At 31.1% G+C, this 20,614-nt stretch overlaps 1 protein-coding gene across 1 annotated transcript in view; it reads left to right on the top strand.

Moving 5' to 3' along the window:
* The window catches only part of LOC107444900 (ecdysone-induced protein 78C), an 89,201-nt gene that overhangs the window by 9,726 nt on the left and 58,861 nt on the right, over positions 1-20,614 (top strand). Inside the window, exon 2 of the mRNA XM_016059168.4 lies at positions 17,798-17,913. Within this exon, the coding sequence (XP_015914654.1) occupies positions 17,798-17,913 (116 nt within the window). The remainder of the gene's footprint in view (positions 1-17,797; positions 17,914-20,614) is intronic.

Raw genomic sequence — 20,614 nt, 5'->3', positions numbered from 1 at the left:
CGCTGTCTCGTTCGTGAAATATACGCTCTGACCGTTTTCAAGATGGACCGCTAAATGACTAACGGTTGGATCCCGTTCATAAATTGGGAATCCAAAGATACGCCAAACAGCTTCATTGGAGCTGATGTACCGGCCTATTTGGTACAGCGTTATTTCGTCGTTGTTATTCACTGGAAGAGCAGTCACATTGGTATTTTCAACTCGGAGTACTGCTATATCATTGCCTTTATTCACATACTTGCAAATATATTTGATGCTCTTCATTTAAGGGCATGCATAAGTATTAGAGTTTAATATGACTTGTTACAACGTGCGTGAATATTATTTTTGATTTATTATGCTTCTATCTCTAGTTTGGATCCGAATATGATTAAATAAAGATATATTTAAAATATACGTTAAATCTGTCCAAAAAATGAAAAAAAATTAGATACAAACCATTCTCGAATCCTTCTGAAGGTACACAGAAAATTTCATTTAAATCAGTCCAGCCGTTTAGGAGGAGTTCAGTGACATACACACGAACAGACGAAATATATATATAAAGATGGTATGAAGGATACATAATTTATTTATTATTTCTATAATTTAAGAAATTATTAAAATAAATTGACAGTGGAAAAAAAATTCTAAAAATGTTTGTATTTTTTCTAATAACAATGAAAAACATTATGGAAAAGAAAATTCATTTATAAAAATTTACGTCATTATTTTTCCATCAAACTTTTCAATTCAACGTTTTCTTTTCGACTAACATCTCATTATAAATTTTCCAGATTCTCAGTATTTACTGTTCTTTATCGTCTTCATTTCAACGAAGACCATAATTCAGCTTCAGTTCCATTCACAAAGTAATTTTTTTTTTCATAAATATTACTTTTTGAACAAATATTATTTATTTATTTATTTATTTTTATTAATTTATTTATAGGTAATGCATTATATGCATAGATTTATAATTATATTATTATATTTACCACCATCGAAGAAATTTTTTTATTATTGCCAAATAATAATAATAATCTGCCTCTTTTTTTAGAAAGTATGCCCTTTTCAAATCACAAGAAAAAAAACTTTCTTTTATGCCTTTTTCTAACAATACTAACACGATTTAAACCTGTATTCACATGATTTAAAATCACACATTGCGATTCCCATTTACGCGATTTGAGATAGCACATCGCGTTTGGTATTTCAAGATTTAATAACAAATATCGCATATGGCAGCAACGCATTTTCGTATCCTCAATGTAATTTTGTATTATGAATTTTGTATTTTTAATTATTCGTATTCACGTGATATTAAAATGAAACAATGAGACTTGCTTTCACGCGATAATAAAATTAAACATGGAAATTCGCATTAACGCGAATTTAAATTTAAATTTCGAAACTTGTATTCACGTGATTTAAAAATCACACATTGAGATTCATATTCACACAATTTTAAATAAATGAAATATGGCTTCAATATTTTTTGTTAAAAGGTATTTCCTGCATACTCTTTTTTTTTTCTTATTTAAATTTCAGGTATTTTTTCAATTATCTAAAAAGTGTTTTTTCACATAACATTTTTGGGTTTCTAATTTCAGCTTTTTTGATAAAGCTAGTAGTCAATCAATGTCCACAGAAAGTTTTTTTAATTAAGATTTTGTATTCGTGGAAAGTTTTTTAATTTCATCTAACTCTGCTAACTGGTATTAGGTATATTTTCACGCATTTAAGAATTTAACGGATTGTTTTTCATAAAAACGGCCCTATTTAAGTAAATAATTCTTCATACTGCTTAACGTTTTAGACTAAACGCATCTAAAATGAGTCATACAATTTCTGATAGTTTGATGCACGTCATCTCTTAAAATGGAAAAAAAAAAATTTCACCTTTCACCAATTCAATCGCAAATTCTGTTTCACCTACATTATTATAAATGCTTATATAACTAATACATTATAAATGTTTTAATATATTAAAAAAATGCCGTTAGGTAATCCTAGAGAAAGTCACGAAATTTCAGAATGCCGCATTGCTTTCAAAATATCAAAATGCAAACAAGTTATTTCAATCCTAATCAATCGTGTCATAATTTGTCTGATATTTCAGGAATTCTCATGGTTTACCTTAATTCACTTTTCTCTAAATTACTTATGTAAGTCCTCTTATGTCTTTTATTTTATTTTATAACCGTCGTTGAACAGCCGGTCCAATTTTTTGGGTTGACGACTACTAATGTTAAACTCCGTAGCCTTGTTATTTTGAACCCAATCCAGAAGACAAGGGAACTTTTGGATCATGTATTGGGAGAAATTTTCCTTCGGGGAGGACTTTTTTGATGAAACTAACCCGCATTTGCGTTACATGGCAAAGAAAATCACAAAAACCTCCCATGATTAGCCTCACGGCAAGGGGACTCTAACCCAAGACTGAGGATATTTTTTATCGTAACACTGTGGTAGGTGCAAGTCGGATGCGGAATGCGTATCGACCAGCTATCGCTGAGATTCGAACCTCGTTCACCTCATCGAAAAACGCTTTTTCTCCTGAGCGAGCTCGAAATAGAATGGAAAGAAAAGTTACTTGCATATGCAATTGACACGTTTCAACAACCAATCAGGATCGAGATACCCACACTACGTCACTTGCAAGTAACCCATTCGAACCACTCAAGGGACGAGAATTTGAAGTTTTAAATCGGTTATGGTTTTTTGAAATTTGTAATTGTATTTACATCAAACCAAAAAAAACAGTTATTTCTTTGATAGTTTGGTTATTTTTATGATGCTATTTAGGCAAAATGCCATTAAAAAAAAGAAAATTTTAAATTGTAAGGTATTTTTTGCATCATTTTAAAGAATATAATTTTACATGGCAAAATACAAAATTTGAGCATAATCGGTCGAATAGTTTTTGAGAAATCGAATTGTAAATATCTGACTTTTTTTTAAATTTCTCAAGAATTATTCTACCGATTTTGCTCAAATTTTGTATTTTGCCATGTAAGAAATTATATTTTTTTAAGATGTCGAAAAAATTGAATAGCTTACAATTCAAAAAATTTTCAATCATTATTAAATAAAATAATAATAAATATTTACTAAAAATTATTTTTTGCATGGAATTACCTTTGGACAAATTAACTTTATAATTGCGTGCAAAGATTTTTTAATTAGCTTGAAAAGTTTTCGATATATGGTAAAATACGCAAGAAGTGAAATTAACATTGAGAGATCCAAACTTCGGACTGCTCTCCTGTACAAGCTACAGGCACTATATTAACCAGATTGCACCTATATGCTGGGAGTCGGAAATACGAATCCATCGAAAACAAAGGTATGTTTGTTCAGAGAAGGTAAGTTTTTGTGTCTGATTTCGTAACATAAAATAGCGTCTTCACTTATTAATTAGCATATTTGAGGTCACTCCTTTGAACCATTAAGTACTAGAACGTGAAGATTTAATCATTAGATCAAAAGTTATTCATGTTGGACCGTTCTTTATTTTGCACAAATTTAATTGTAGGATTGAAAACATTCTGAAATATATGTGGAGAAAATATTGTATTTTTAGGGCATGAAATAATATTTAAAAAATGATTAATGAGCGATAACTGCATTAAGTATTTATTCCTTTTTATCAATATTTTTTTTCAGTGATTAGTGTTATTTATAATCGCGTGTTTACTTCTCTTAATTTTTGTAACGAGCATTTCATAAAACTCATTTTTATTATCTGTATGTATTTTGATTTGTATAAATCTCTTTAAGAAATGCGAGGGAGGGGGATAAAAAACGCTAATTCTCTTGTGTTGTTCTTGACATTCTGAATCGGGCGATGAAAATCAAGGTCATTGCCCCCTTTCTGAAGAAAGTGAAAGTAGGTGAAAGTTGAGCTTTCTTATGACGCCACAAAAGAAAGCGGTTTCATAACGCTTTATTTTGGTCGGTCATTCACCTCTAGACTGTTCCAGTCACGTGACGCAAAGTTTTATCATCACTCTGTTTCATTATTGCGTTCATAATCATTTTTTTCCGATTTCACAGCTTTAAAAAATTAATCCATATTAATTTCAAAAGAGTCAGATGTTTAAAATTTTGTTTCTCTCAGGAACCATTCGACCGATTTCGCTCAAATTTCGTATTTTTTCATGTAAAATTGCATTCTTTAAAATGATGCGAAAAATTTTATACCTTACTTTTCGAAATTTTTTCGACCATTATGATTAAAAAATGACAACTATTTACAATTTTTATTTTGCATGGAATTAATTACCTTTGGATAAACGAATTTTACATTTGTGGGTAACATTATTTCAATTCGCTTAAAAAGTTCTCGAAATATCACGAAAAACGCAAAAATTAGCATTAAGGAGTCCAAACTTTGGATAGCTCTCCTGACCGCACTATGGCCACCATATTTACCAGATTGCGGCTACCCACTCTATTTTGGGGGTCAGAAATTCGAATCCGTCGAAAAAACGGTATGTTTATGTAGAGCAAATACGTTTTTGTATTTGATTTCATAACTTAAAATATCGTCTGCACTAATTAATTAGCATATTAGAGGCCACTCTCACCAACTATTAAGATTGAGTCCTAGAACGTAAAGATCCGATTATTTGATCAAAAGGTATTCAAAGTGAACTTTTTTTGTGTACAGTCCGTTATTATACTATGACACATCTAAATTACAGAAATCGTTCTTTCTTTCCAGTATATCGAGTAGAAAATTGCACCAAAAATACTGAAAACAGAAAATAGTATCCTCTTTTTCTAAATTGCAGTCGCCTTCAAAATTTAAATATTTTGTTTAAAGTTACAAAGTTTTGTCTTTAAATCGGTTTTTCTTAATTCGAATTTTTTTTAACCTTGCTCACACGATCAATCGACTTTTCATAAACCATAAAAAAAATTTTTTTAAAAACTTGGTTAAGAAGGTTAAGACTTGTTGGTAGTAAAGCATGTTGCTTTATTTATTTTCGCATTAGCAATTAAAGTTTGGTCTATATTTTAGTTTGCTCCAAATAAAAATATATAATTTTTAAAAAAATTAATTTAAAGAAAAAATTTCCAAAGTTTTTTTCTTTTATTTGCATTTTAATATTTTAAACTAAAATGGTTTTAAAAGTACATGGTGCATGTTCAACAGCGCATTAAAAAATTTTTCGAGTCATTAAAATGGTTTGTATGACTTTTATCGTACGTCATAACATTTCATTTCCTTTTAAATTCTATCTCAAAATTAAATTTTTTAAAAAAAACTATCGTTTCACAAAAGATTCATATTCAGGCAAACTAAGAGGATCACTTCAAAAAGAGAAAATAATTCAAGTCTTCTAAAAGATATTTTAAAAAAATGAAAAGTTGATTTTACCAATTTTTGATTAAGTTACTAAGGGTCTAAGTTCGCTGACGTTTGCTTCGCAATAATTGCTGCTTCTAGGCATAAAACTGCTTAAATTAAAAATATATGTTTAAAATATATTAAACTAAAAATATATGTACTAAAAAGAATACTTGTGCCTCCACTTCGAATGTCCCAATATGTATCTTATGATACTATTAAGATCTATAAATGAACATATATCATTTCTTTAAGTAATCATTTTTTGAAATAACATTTAAAATTAAAAGCATAGTATCACAACTAATTTGGCGAGTTCACAACTGGAATTTAATATACCAAACGGACGGATGTATTTTAAATACAGTTTTTTCATTCTCCACATCGTAACTTAATTTCCCTTCGTGGAGGACTTTTTTGATGAAACTAACCCGCATTTGCGTTGCATAGAGAGGAAGACCACGAGAACTTCCCACGGTTAGCCTGGCGATAAAGGGACCTATGATCCGTCCACCACTGAGGATATTTTACGTCAGCACTGTGATCGGTGCGAGCCGGGTGCGTAATTCGTATCGACCAACCACCGCTGGGATTCGAACCCGGTTCACCTTATTGGAAGGCGAAAGCTCTATCCCCTGAGCCACCAGGACGCACCAAATGTATATTTTTATATTCCACATCGTTGTGTGTTCGCAATAAATGGTTTACAGTTCACTCACGTTAAATGATTTAGAATTTAACTTAAAGTTAAGTTCTAAATCATTTAACGAATCTCTTTAGCCGTCATTCATACAGTTTGCACCAAAAAATAATTGTAAAACGGTTAACAAGATCAGACACTTCATCTTAACTAATAACTTTCGAATCTTTATCTTAACTATTATCTTATCAATTAACTTCGAATAACTTTATCTTAAAATGCAACGTAGAATTACATTATTCTAATAATAATAATAAAAAATAGGTAATTATCCTGAACTCTTAATTTAGACATCAAAAACGTAATAATAACAGTACAGGTAATTTTAATCTTTAAATTAGGGAAACAAAAATATGTATAGGGAATGCATACAGAATTAAGTTTTTTTTAAAAAAAATCCTATCAACGTTGAAAATCGTTTTGCTAGTGCAACCTGGACTAACGGGTTTTAAAAAAAATTCCTAGTCAGTGATAACGTGTTTCGTTGAAGAAATCTCTCTTTTCAGAAATTCTTTGACTGAATGCTGAAATGCTGCTTAAGGCCAGTTCATTGATCCCCAAATAACAACAAACATTGTTCAAACATTGTTTGCCTTTTTTTAAAAAAATTTAAATGAAGATTTTACTTATTCTTTTTAAAAATTAATGCTTTTCGTACCTTATTATTGTGATAATTATAATCTCATAATATTTATTATATAGCTTGTACAGGACAGACAGACATGAATGTTTTGAATTGCTAATAAAAAAAATTTTAAAAAAACACGGGGAAAAAAAAGTTTGGAAATAAAAAAGTGGGAAAAATACTGGAAAAAAGCTCCTCATTAATCAGTGTTCTCCCTAAGCGTTTTTAGAAGGGTGGTCCACCCTGTCTGCCCTTGGATCCCTATAAATCCTCTCTCTTTGTCTTTTTTGTAAAAATCAGCCGCCCTTCCTTTAAAAATACTACCTTTTTATTCATAGTCCATTTTTTAAAACATTCACTGTTTAAATAGTTGTTACACACAGGTAAAATTATCTGTGTTTATAGGTTTAATTCTGATTTATTTTTACAAATATTTACTTTATTAGGATTATTCTCAACTCGTTAAATTTTTTATTGGTTTTAATTTTTAAAATTATTTTTAAAAATAAATAACTTTTTTAAAAAAAAGCTTTGAATATTCATTTTCTCAAAATCTTTAGTTTACTTTTTTTTATAAAAAAAATTATAACCAGAGATTATTTATTAGCATGCTTTTAATTATAGATTATTTATTAGCATGCCTTTATGAGAGAGAATAATTTTTTGAAATATACGCATAAAATAGTATAAGAGGGTAATTTAAAAATTGTTGAGGATAAAATTCAGTTATTCCATAACATAACACATTTTGCTAAATTCTTATGTTGTTGAATGAGTGCCCTTTCAAAACTAATCACTTTTATAAGATAATCACTTTTAGACGCTCTCAACTACGATGCTAACGTAAATCGATGTAACGTTTCTATTGAATTTTTAGCAGTTATTGATATTGATTTTCACGTGGTTTTTAAATATCCTGGAAAATTCGAATCGTGCATTTGAGTGTTTACTTTTTAAGGCAATGATTCAATCGAATATTTGGCATTTATTGCTATCGATTTTCCCATAGTTTTATAAATCCGATATTTTTTATGCGATATTATTTATTACAACAACTTAATCTCGAAACGAAACAAGCATTTGAGTAACCCCTTTACTGAGCAGTCCGATTCGCGTGATTCCGTCGTCGATATTTTTTTACGGCAACGAATTTCATGATTTTTAATTAATTTTTTTTCCGTAATGATTATTTACAAAATGCCAGAATATCACCGTAATAATAGGACAAAACATTATTACATGTTCAATTTTAAAAAAAATTATAATAGGTTTTTTTTTTCTTTTGTAAACAGAGCGCTTTTGTTATTTTAAATTAGTAATACATATGTCAGTTATAGTTAAAAGTATCGGGCAGCTTTAGTGAATATCCGATATGATTGTTATATCTGATTTGATATTAATTTATTTGTTGGTATTATTATATTTGGAGTACCGTTTAAATGCATACTGGGCAGTGGCACTTGTGCTTAAACATTGATGCAGGGATATATATATATATTTTAAAAAAAAGGGATGAAAATATTAAAAAAGCAATTCATAATACTATCGGCTGCATGTTTCTGTACTGATTTTTTGTTTCTCTTAATTTAATTGTTTCACCTGTCTCTGACTAAATCCCGTAAACACCTGTTAAAAAAAATTTCTCTCGGAGTAAAAAAAAAATATTTTTTTTCCCCGTGGGGAGGGGGGAGGTTGTGTGTGTGAGGAGATGACCCCGTTATAAAAGAAGGAATGCGGAGAAGAAAAAAGTCACTCTCTCCCTCAAGTTCATTGCCATTTTTTTTTTCCTTCTCCTTCTTCAGAGGACATTGACCCCTACCTGATGCTGTTTTCTGCTCAGACCTGCTCACGTCAAAAAATATTTTTGTGTTCTCTCATTTTAATTTATTTTATAACGATCGTTGAACAACCGACCTAAATTTTTGGGTTTACGATTACTTATGTTCAACTCCGTATCCTTGTAATTTTGAACCCGATCCAGAAGACAAGAAAACTCCTGGATCCAATATTGGGAGAAATTAGCCATCGTGGAAAACTTTTTGAAGGAACTAACCCGCATTTGCGTTACACGAAGAGGAAAGCCACGGAAACCTCGGTTAGCCTAACGGTTAGGGGACTCAAACCCATGATCCGTCCACCACTGAGGATATTTTGTGTCAGTACTGTGATCGGTGCGAGCCGGGTGCGTGATTCGAATCTACCAATTGAACCCGGGAACCCGGTTCACCTCATTGGAAGGCGAAATCTCTATCCCCTGAGGCAGCACGACTCACCAAACATATATCTTTGCCGGGATAGCCTGGTTGGTAGGGCGCTGGGCCCATGTCCGAGAGTTCGTGGGTTCAAACCCCGCCGGCCGAAGACTCCCCGTATAGTAAAGTGACTGATATACGTTAAATCTGCGGAGTCGCAAAGTCCTCCATGTTCCCATAACAAATCAATACCTCTGAGGGTACTGGATTGGAGATCGATCGCTCTCTGCTTTAGGTCAAAATTACGATCAGTGGATGTATGAATGGGTCCGTCCTATAAACGAGTGCGACGTATGGTGTGGCAGAAGTCGAATTCTTGGCCATAGATGGCGCCACAGAAAAACAAGAAACGCACACTCTGCCTTAGATTTGCTCGATTTCACAAAGCATGCTTGCCCATGTGGCAAGTGGCATTAGAAAGAACAACAACATATATATCTTTATATCCCACATCATTGTGCGCTCGCATTAAATGGTTTACAGTTCAATGGAGGTGCTATTCAGGATGATTTATTAAGCATTATGCTGAAATTTAGAAAACATCAATTTGTGGCTGATTAATTTTTAAAAAAAATTTATCGGATAGTACTGATAAATCCTAGCCAACGAGATTTACTCAAAGCGAAAAAGAATTATCTTGTAGAAGTGTATAAATTATGTTCTATAATTTATATTTTTGGCAACAAAATCAGTCGTGAAATACGATAATATTGGGGTCAATGTTCATTCGTACGTGAATCCGTATTTCGTTAATTCAAATAAAATGAGTGAGATGCATAAATCATAAAAAACGCTTAATAACAGAAAAATATATTTAATAACAACAACGAAAAATGATGTTAATGTTCTCAATGGATTCTTAATATTAATTAATAATACATCACTGCACAGAGCGCCATCTCTGATAAATATTATGTAACATCTACCACATTTTATACTTTAAAAATTGGTTTGACTTGTATAAAACGAGATATTTAAGCCAAATACAAAACAAGGATTGGCTCGTGGGATAGAGCGTTCGCCATCAAATGAGGCGAACCGAATCCCAGCAATGGCTGTTCGATACGAATTCCGCATCCGGCTCGCACCGACCACACTGCTGACGTGATATATCGTCAGTGGTAGATGGATTATGGGTTAGAGTCTCCTTGCCGTCAGGCTAACCGTGGGACGTTCTCGTGGTCTTCCTCTCTCTGTAACGCAAATGCGGGTTAGCTCCATCGAAGGCAAATTTCTCCCAATACTCGATCCAGGAGTTCCCTCGTCTTCTGGATTGGGTTCAAAATTTCAAGGCTGCGGAGTTGAACATTAGTAGTCATAAACCCATAAAATTGAGTCGGCTGTTCAACGACGGTTATAAAAAATAAAAGAAAAGAAAAAGAAATACTAAGCAAGAAACGAAAGTTTTGCATCTAGTCAAACTAAAGATTATTAAACGGTGTAATTGGTTGCGCCTCAAATTTAATTTGAGTTTTTGTTTTCAAAATCCTATTATTTTGAGCCGACAAATGTCTGCAAATCCTGATGCAAAAGCAAAGAGAATGAGAATGAAATTTTGCTAGTTTTATTAATTAAGAGAAAGAGCTATTTCAATAATGATGAATGCATTTTTGAAACAACTCCTACAATATTCATGAATATGAATGCTTGATAAATATTTATAATAAAATAATTTCTTTTTAGTTTCGATCCCATTCAAAGCATTGTTAATTTAGGCTTACAGAATTATTTCTGTTGTGGTCGTCGCCCATTAAGGTAAGATGTGCGATTGTTCTTGTTTCCCAGTGGCGTCAACCATGACCAAGAATTCAACTTCTGTCACATCCATACGCCACACCCATTTATAGGGTGGACCTATTCATACATTCATTCCTTGATCCACAGATTGTAATTTTGACCTGAAACTGAGAACGATCCATCTCCTATTCAGTTCCCCATGAGGTATAATTTGTTATGGGAACATGGAGGACTTTGTGTCCCGACAGATTGAACTTGCACCAATCACCATATGCTGGTTGCGAACTCCCGTTCTCACGAGCATGAGTCCAGTGCCCAGTTTATAAAATTCCTTTTAATAAGTATAAATTAATCCCTTTACTTACACAGATCCAGTTTCTTAAGATCTCAGTGTTGATCAAAAATTCATAATTCAAGCATTTGGATTTTACTCTTGTGCCAGCCAACTATTCTTTGACTGGGGGGGGTGAGTCAAAGTTAACTGCTTGAGTCAAAAACTTTTGTTCGTTTTATTATTTTAAAATTAGTTTTATTTCTTTAGTATTATTATAACAAATAGTTATTACTTCCTTCAAAAAAATAGTTAGATTTTTCAATAAATCTAACTATTAAATGGTTATTATTTCATTTAAAAAATAGTTAGATTTTCCAATAAATCTAACTGTTAAATAGTTATTACTTCATTCAAAATAGCTATCATTTAAAAGATATTATTAAAAATAGTCATAAATAGATACGATTAAAAATAATTATTTCATCACATTTATATGTGCTATAGTTGCATAAATTATTTCGGATGATTATGATGACTATGATTTAATTATTACATTCACACCATCAAAATATTTAACAAAAATAATTTGTGAATCATAAACAAATGAAAAAGAAAAATTAATTGAGAAAAAGTTTTATAAATGAATTTTATAACTTAAATTTTGTTAATGCTAAGTGATACATTTTGTTCATAAATGACATAAAATTGCTTTTCACTCCTCAGAAACAATTTGAGGCACTGTATGTGATTTACATTTTGATTCAGGCATTAACTGCAAAAAAGGGTTTCTCAAATTTGAACAAAATGTGTCAAAATAGCTCCGAAACAATAATTACATAGGTCTAATTCAATAGAAATATTGATCAATATTGAAACCGCATGCATTTTTATTTGAACAAAATGCATAGTCTCAAAAGTGATGCGCAGAGAGGAATGCGAGAGAGAGAGGTGCTCGTCGGATTCGAACCCAAGAACTCCGGGTTTGTATTAGGATGCTCTAACTATACCATAGTTGAACAGTGCGCAAGAGAAGAAAAAAAATAGATATTATAATATATATTATAAAAAAAAACGTATAATATAATACCTGAACAAGTTTGAATATTATACGTTTATATTAAGGGGAGAAATCGGGCTATTGATATACATAAAGTGCTCCAAAAAAAACGGACCTTTTGATATAATGATTGGATCAGCACATTTTAGGACTCAATCTCAATGGTTCGAGGGGTGACCTCAAATGTTCATTAATCAGGACAGACGATAGTATAAGTTACGAAATCAGACTCAAAAACGCATTTTCTCTGAATAAACATACCTTTTTTTTCCCGACGAATTCGGATTTTTCACCCTTGATATATACGGAGTAGCCGCAATCTAAAATATGGTCCCCATAGTTTGGTCAGGAAAGCGATCCATAGCTTGGATCCCTTAATGTTAATGTTACGTTTTGCGTATTTGGCCATGCCTCGAGAACTTTCTAAAATATTTATAAGTTGGAGTGGGAAAAAAGTTCTTTTTTAATTTTAATTCATTAAAATATTAATATACTATCTTTCCACACGAAAAGATATTTTCTGACACTACGAAAACTCTGCTACGTTAAAACTGCAACAATACCAGCAGTACGTATTAACAAAATTAATTAAGCGTCATCTGCGTACGGCGATTTTCTGCTATTCATCTAAAAGAATAAGTACCTTTTTTTTCCATTAATTTTTGTTTTTTTAAGCTTTTTTTTTTCCGTATAATGAGGTGAACCACGTTCGAACCCAGCGCAGGCTGGTCGATACGAATTCCGCATCCTGTTGCACAGTTCTGACGTACAATATTCTGAATGGTTGAACGGATCATGTGTTAGAGTCCCCTCCCGCATTAAATCCTCATCTTCCGAGGTTTTCGTGGTTTTCCTTGCCATGTAACACAAAAGCTGGTTAGTTCCGTCAAGTCCTCCTCAAAGACAAATTTCTCTTAATACTTGGTCCAGGAATCAGGGCCGTCTTAATAGCACGCAGGGCCCCCGGGAACGGAAATGTTTTGGGACCTGAAAACAGGACATACTGCTTAAAATCGAACTAAAACATTTCACATACACAAAATAAAGCATTTTCAGCACATGCAATAATTTGAAAAAATTTAAATACATTTTGATTTAATTGTATTTATATTTGTTTCAAAAGAAACTGAAAAAAACTGAATTTGCATAAAAACTTCATTGGAACGTAAAAAAATAGATTTCGATTGTTTTTTTTAAAGTTTCCATGTTGATAAACTATTCTAATTATTGTAATTATTGTTGTTTGCATGATAATCAATCACTGTTTGTAGAAAGAAAAACAAATTACACACTTTATACAATAGAATTTATTTATTTTAAAAAATATATATAAGGTAATCTTGTTTATTTCTTGTTTTTTTTTTTTTAAATACAATTGATAAGGAGTGAGATTCTCAAGGGCCCCCTGAGTGCCTGGGGTCCTCGGGCACCTCCCGGTGGTGCCCATGCGTAAAGACGGTACTGCCAGGAATTCCCTTGTCTTCTGGAATGGGTTCGAAATTTCAAGGTTACGGAGTTGAGCATTCAACGATGGTTACAAAATAAATTTAATAAATATTACCAATATTAATTAAACATTTGGGTCAATAATAATATAACGATTTTTTAGAGTCCCCCAAAACTAATAAATATCTTTTCGACATGAACTTTGCTTTTTAGTACATAGGTTATTTTTTGTTTCAATTAGTACATATTACCAACATTAATTTATCATCATTGACGTCTATAATAGCATGACGATTTCTTAAGGTTCCTCTAAACAAATAAATACTGTGCTCCATACTCTATTAATTGTGAATTTTAGTACATTATTTATTTTATTTCAATTTTTCAACGATTACTTAAATTTACTGGCGTCAATAATAGTATGGCGATTTTTTACTTTTCTCCTAAAGGAATCAGTACAACATAAATGTTGCCTTTTCCATTACTTTTGATTTTAAATTATTTACTTTAATAGAAACACATTTTAATCATAATTACTGTAAAAAATAAAGGAGTGGTTTCTGATTACTTTAGGAATACTAATATGGTGACATAGTCCTTCCATGCTACCACGCTAACGTTGTTCATTGAATTTCATAGCGAATAAAAAATAATTAAATATTAAAGTAAGTGCAATAAATTGATCAAATAGAGCTATAAACTAACAAATGTCTGTAAAATATTTGGAAGAAAAAAAATATAGAGTAGTCTATAGTTTTAATTAAAACAATGGCTAAGGCTTAACCAATCAGAAAATTCTATTTTCGTTCTTCGCTCATCCCATTTCGTTTTCGCTCTCAAAAATTAAGTGGTTCTTTTACATTTTTATTCCTCGAAAGATTTCAACGTTAACTTTTGAAAACCTTATAATTCAAACAGTTTCGATCTCCCATCATTTTTGAATTAAATAATAAAAATTAATACTATTATTCAATCGATACTATATCTTACAATGTTTGATTATTTATTTAATACTATATCTGATTTTTCATCATCCATCATTTGAAAACTAATGTTTTCTTATTGAGAAAATGGAAAGTTAAAGAAAATAACTTTTATATACAACTTATTTAAAACCATATTTATTTTTGTAAAAATTTGATAACGGGGGAGACAAGATTCTTTAGTAAAAAAATTTTATTAGAATAAGGCAATTTTTTCACACTTTCATAAATAATGTCGAAAAATACTCATTATAAATCTAAAGCTTGCTATTTTATTCATTTTCAATAAAAAGAAACAGAGGTTCTATTGCGAAAAATTTACATAAATTTATCCAGAGATATGTATCAAGTAAACAAAACAAAAATATATCTGTCCTTGAAAATTTTAAATAAATAAATATATTTTAAAAACTTCTTTACATATTAAATTAAAAATCTAATTAAAGTAGTGAATACTTTTTCTAGAACACTTTTTATTTTTCCCGAAACATTTCCTGGGAATTTTTTTTCCTGGAACACTGGGAAAACAATGTCAGGGAACACTTTTGGGAGTTATTAAAAATAATTTGTAAATGCAGTCTTTTAATTAGCACTTGTATATGCTTGTATTGACTCGTACTATACAAAGTACAGATTGCTTTCTATTTCAACAAAATCTCTAGTACATTTTACATAAAAGTAGAATAAAACATAGAATACGAGTTTTTTTTTAAAGTCTTTTTTTAACTTTTTTAAAATTATTTCAGATGCATAGAAAAATCAAAACGTGGGCTAACATGCATACAAAATAGTATAATGTGACTTATCTTTCTCTACTACACTGTATAGATATTAACGCATGAATAATAGCTATATATTCTATATCATCGCTTACCTTTTAATTATGAATCCGGAAAAAGTTACATTCATGTTGGGAACGTGAGGGAAAAAAAAGAAGAAAAAATAGTACGTTTAAAACAAATGGGCGAAGATGACACTTTAAAAGCTATTTCAACTAATTCTTTGGATCTTATTCTCTGCCTAAAGGACACATGGGAATAACTGAATTGTTGCAACAAAAGGGTATTTTTTGAAGGTAAATACCGAAAAGATATTGTTTGAATGGAAAATACTTAAAATTATTAATTTCTTATATTTTATTTTGTTTCTTTTTTTTCCAAATGTAAAATTTCTGCCACATTGCTCAAGCAATATTTGCTCCCCTGCTCGAGTTGGCAGCCCTACCACTAGTCCATTACACCACTCCCATTCTTTTTGCCAAGCTTGCAATGACTGAAAGTGAAAAAAATATGGGTAATTTATGTGGGTTCACTTGATACTTCATGTTTTACTGAAAGATGGCAGCACTAAACAAGCTCATATTATTTTCTTTCGTCTCATTTCTGTTATGCATTATTATTTTAATTTTTTTTTTTCTTTATGTTTTTTAATATTATTTAATTATTTTTAAATTACCCTACTTTTTGTACCAAAAATTTCGTTAGTTCATTGTTATCTTCTCTTTTCGATAAATTTAATAATGTTAAATAGATAATAAATATTATATCTTTAATAATTTTATATATACATAATTCATATTTTTACAAACATATTAAGGTATGGTTAGACTAATAGTAGTCTGCCACGTTTGGGAAAGGTAACAATCGTGCAACTTTTATTATAGCTTTGATTTTGCATTTATTGATTCCTTAAGACCAAAATCTAATTCTGCTAAATGCTATGAAAGTTTATTATTCAGACTTGAAGATAGAGTTGTTTTAAATGAAGAAAAATTAAAATTTGCATTTTTATATTTTTCATAAGATAGTTTAGTTTGTTAATGTTTTATTATTCGCATTTTCATATCTTTGATATTTGTTAATAAAGATTTAAGCAGTCATGTTGTTAACGAAAGTATTCGTGTCAAAGGAATTGTTTTTTAATTTACAGCTTGATTGAATGCATAGAGTAAAACACACACAAAAATGCACGGCTACAATTTTCTTAGTTTTTAGTGTTCGACATATAAAAAAAATTTTAAAAAATAGAGTGAGAGTTTAAAGTAAGTAAAAAGTTCTAAATTATTTTGTTAGATGGCAGCACTACTATTTTGAAAAGGAGCTAAATTATTTTCTTCAAAAGAAGGTTTAATATTTTTTATATAAAGTTTAAAAAAAAACATGATTAAGTTACACTTAAATAAAATTAAAAAAATAAATATTGCCATGCGCATACGAGTGCAAACTGAGGTATGAAGGTGATAATAAATAAAATCTATCAAATGTAATTAAAGACGCATAAAAGTTAAAATAGACATTTATAAATTTAAAAAAGAAATCATGTTTGTAATTATGTAGTATTTTTATGTAATTAAATATTTCTGCAAATTGTTTAGAAAAACTTCTTTTTTGTGTATATTCTATATTATGATTAATTTTTAAGCATCATTAAAAGTAGATTTATTCAACTTCTCACTAAATCTAATTTTCATTTTTTTTACCCCCCCCCCCCCNTTTTTTTTTCCCCCCCCCCCCCTGTTAAGTTAGTCGCCAAATCATTGTATTACGATAACATAAATATTTCTGAGTCTATTTCTGTAACCAAAAGTAAGATTTTAACATGGTTTTTCGAGGTTCAGTCGCCAAGGAAAATAAAAAAAAAAAAGCCTCAGTTTAAGTACCTTAAACTCGAGGCAAAGCGATCATTTTGACTATACATATCATCTTGCCGTAAAAAATTGTCTGGGTTTTAAAACGGACTAACAACTTACATATTTAAAAAGTTATTAAACTTTTATGAAACTCGCCAATTTGGCGACATTTTTCCTCCTTTAGATGAAAATCACCAAAATTACTACCTTATTCTAAGTTTTTGGCAAATTTTTACGAGCCCAGATTATGCAGCATTAGAATAAATTTTTAAATATTGAAAAAATAGATCAGAAACGCTTTTCATTTTCATAAAGCTGTGGTTTTATTCCATATTTACGTTTTACACCATTTTCAAAATAAATTTCATTAACAGCGATGTCTTTAGATTGGCTAAACTTGACCTAACAGTCAAGGATAATTGTTGGAAACTTACAGAAACTCTGAAAATAGCTTATTATTTACAACAATTTTCATTTCTCATTTCATAGGACGACAGAGCCTTCTAAAGAAATTACAGAATCAGGAATCAACTTTCAGAATGAATAAAGAATCAGAATCATCTTTTAAAGAGTCTGGTTCTCGGTTTAGGGTAACTCCTAATCAATTTGTAAACCTTAACACCGTTTTTTTCTTTAAATTATTATTATTATCTAATTTAGCAATGCTATGAATTTACTGCATGTCTTGCAAATGAATTTTGTGAAACAAACAATTAAATTAGAAAAGAAGAAAAAAAATTATAATTTTATTTTCAGATGCGGAAGAGACTGAAGACGCAGACAGCGCTGGCGACAAATTTGTGGCCTGCAAAGTATGTGGCGATAAGGCTTCTGGATACCATTATGGCGTCACTTCCTGTGAAGGTTGCAAGGTAATTAATGCCTAACTATTTTTAATCGGAACTAAATTTTTTTTTTGTAAATAACGTAATTGATTCTTGTCCATTAAAAATTGAGTCCAGTACAGATTGAAAAAACATCGTAACTGCTTCACGAAAGATTTCTAGAAAAGTATCTTGAGAGCCGTGATGGCTCAGGAGATAGAGCTTTCGTGGTCAACCGGGTTCGAATCCCAGCGGTGGCTGCGAATTTTGCATCCAGCTTGCACCGACCACAGTGTTGATGTAAAATATCCTCAGTGTTAGTCTGGTTAAGTTCCTCCTGCACTCAAGTTAACTGTGAAAGGTTCTCGTGTTTTTCCTCTCCATGTAATGCAAATGCTGGATGGTTCCATCATTAAGTTCTCTATGAAGACAAATTTCTCCCAAAACGTGATCCAGGAGTTTCCTTGTCTTCCGGATTGAGTTCGAAATGACAAGGCTATGGAGTTGGAACATTAGTAGTCGTAAACAAAAAAAAATTGGGTCGCTGTTCAACGAAGGCTATAAAAAGAGTCTTGACAACTATTTTCTTTCAAGTATTGCTAAAATAGAATTTTTTTTAAAAACTCATAAAACAAAATCTATTTTTGAAAGAAAAAAAACATTTTTTGCAATATGTAGCTAATCATACATGGATGCCAAATACATAAAAATCTCTATATTTAATTTTTCATCGATTACATTGATTTTTCTATTTCACGGCAGAGTAAGCTTCAATCACTGGCGTCCTGGGAGTAATAAATACTCCCTATATTGTGGTTAGAAGCGATCGTTGTGTAATAAGGTTTTTTTACGGACTCCAGAAACGAATATTTCTTCTACTAATCAGACAAAAAGTTCCGTGACCTCAAATAATTTGATTTTACTAAAAATGAATCTATACAGATGTTTATATAATCATACTAAGGGAGTACAGATTTAGGAGTTTTCCTGTCTTCTGTATTGGGTTCAAAATTAAAAGGCTTAGGAGTTGAGCATTAGTAATCGTTAACCCAAAAAACTAGATCGGCTGTTCAACGTCTGTTATAAAATAAAATAAAAAGTGTTTGTATGTTCTAGTCTTTTTCAATAGATCGCAAAAATTTCCTGACATTTTGTCCATTATTAATCAACATTTCATATCTTGAGTTAAAAAATAAATCAATAATAATTAATAACATTTCATTGACATTTGTATGGTTACAGGATGTACTGGCATCGATACATGGTGGTGGAAAGTATAGCGTCTATCCAAATTGCTGCAACTGGCAATTAGCCAGTAGCAAAATTTCCTAATTCTGCCTTATAATTTTGTTTCATAACCGTAGTTAAGCAACCGAACCCAATTTTGGATTTACGACTGCTAATGCTCAACTCTGTAACCTTGTAATTTTGAACCCAGTGAAGAAGACAAGGGAGCTCTTGGATCAAGTATTGGGAGAAATTTGCCCTCCTGGAGGATTTTTTGATGGAACTATGTCGCATTTGGTTTACATGGAGGGAAAGACCACGAGAATTTCCCGCTGTTAGCCTGACGGCAAAGGGACTCTAACCCATGACCTGTCTACCACTAAGGATATTTCACGTCAGCACTGTGCTCTGTGCAAGCCGGATGCGGATTTGTATCGACAAGCCATCGCTGGTATTCGAACATTCGAACTTGGTTCGCCTCATTGGAAGACGAATGCTCTGAGCCATCGCTGTTCTTTCTTTTTTTTATGGAACCAACTTGCATTTACGTTACTTGGTGAGGCTGCGTTAATTCTGCGATTAGCCTGACGGCAAGGGGACTTTAACCCATAATTTGTGTATCACTGATGATATTTTACGTCGACACTGTGGAATTCGGCAAAGATGTATCGCAATTCTCAACATACAAATCGGAAGTCTGCTGAAAACATTAAAAACAGAAGAGGTGAAAGCTGCCTAAATAGGTAAAAAATTTGTCCAGAAAATTTTGTATTATAAGTGGATGCTGTTAACAACAACTTGTTATTACACCATGATAAGACACTATTTTTTCCGTACCATAGTAAACGTTTATTTTTAAATAGTCCATCTGTCTTCGAAACTTTAAAATTCCAATAGAGGCGAAACGGACATGAATTCCTTTATTAACGGAATATTCTTTATATTCCAAAGAACACAAATATTGCCGACTTATAGGAAATAAAATGAAATTATGTTGAAAAAGAAAGTCGAATTTTGGAAAAATAGTACTTATTGTCGTGATCTATGTGTTAATGGAAAACATTTATAACATTTCTAAAAGAAAGAGAGAGAAATATATACTATATTCTAGAGAAATATATAGCAGGTGTCTGTCCAGACATTTTGTGAAAGGTCCGTTTTTCGTGAAATTGTGAAAAAATTACTCACATTCTTTCAACCAGGGTCCGTTTTTATGAATTTGTGCAAATAGGGTCCGGTTATTGCAAAAAACTTTTTCAAGGAGTTTTTAAATTGTAAATAGATACAAGATTATGCTCGGCACTGTAAAATTATAATAAAAAAATTAAATTTTCAAAAATAAACAGCAATTGCTGCTTCTAAATCAGAGATGCAACATACAAATATTTCGTATTTACCCTATATTGCTGAACGCGGAATATTCATTTCGGACGAATAATGGAAGAATCGTCTGCCGAAGACAAAACCTAATTCGTTTACATCCATCTTTCTTGTTTTCTGCCCTGGGAAGGGTTTATTCGAT

The sequence above is a fragment of the Parasteatoda tepidariorum genome, chromosome 3 (genome assembly GCF_043381705.1).
Source record: "Parasteatoda tepidariorum isolate YZ-2023 chromosome 3, CAS_Ptep_4.0, whole genome shotgun sequence".
Lineage (NCBI taxonomy): Eukaryota > Metazoa > Arthropoda > Arachnida > Araneae > Theridiidae > Parasteatoda > Parasteatoda tepidariorum.
This window is presented reverse-complemented; position numbering and strand designations above follow the sequence as displayed.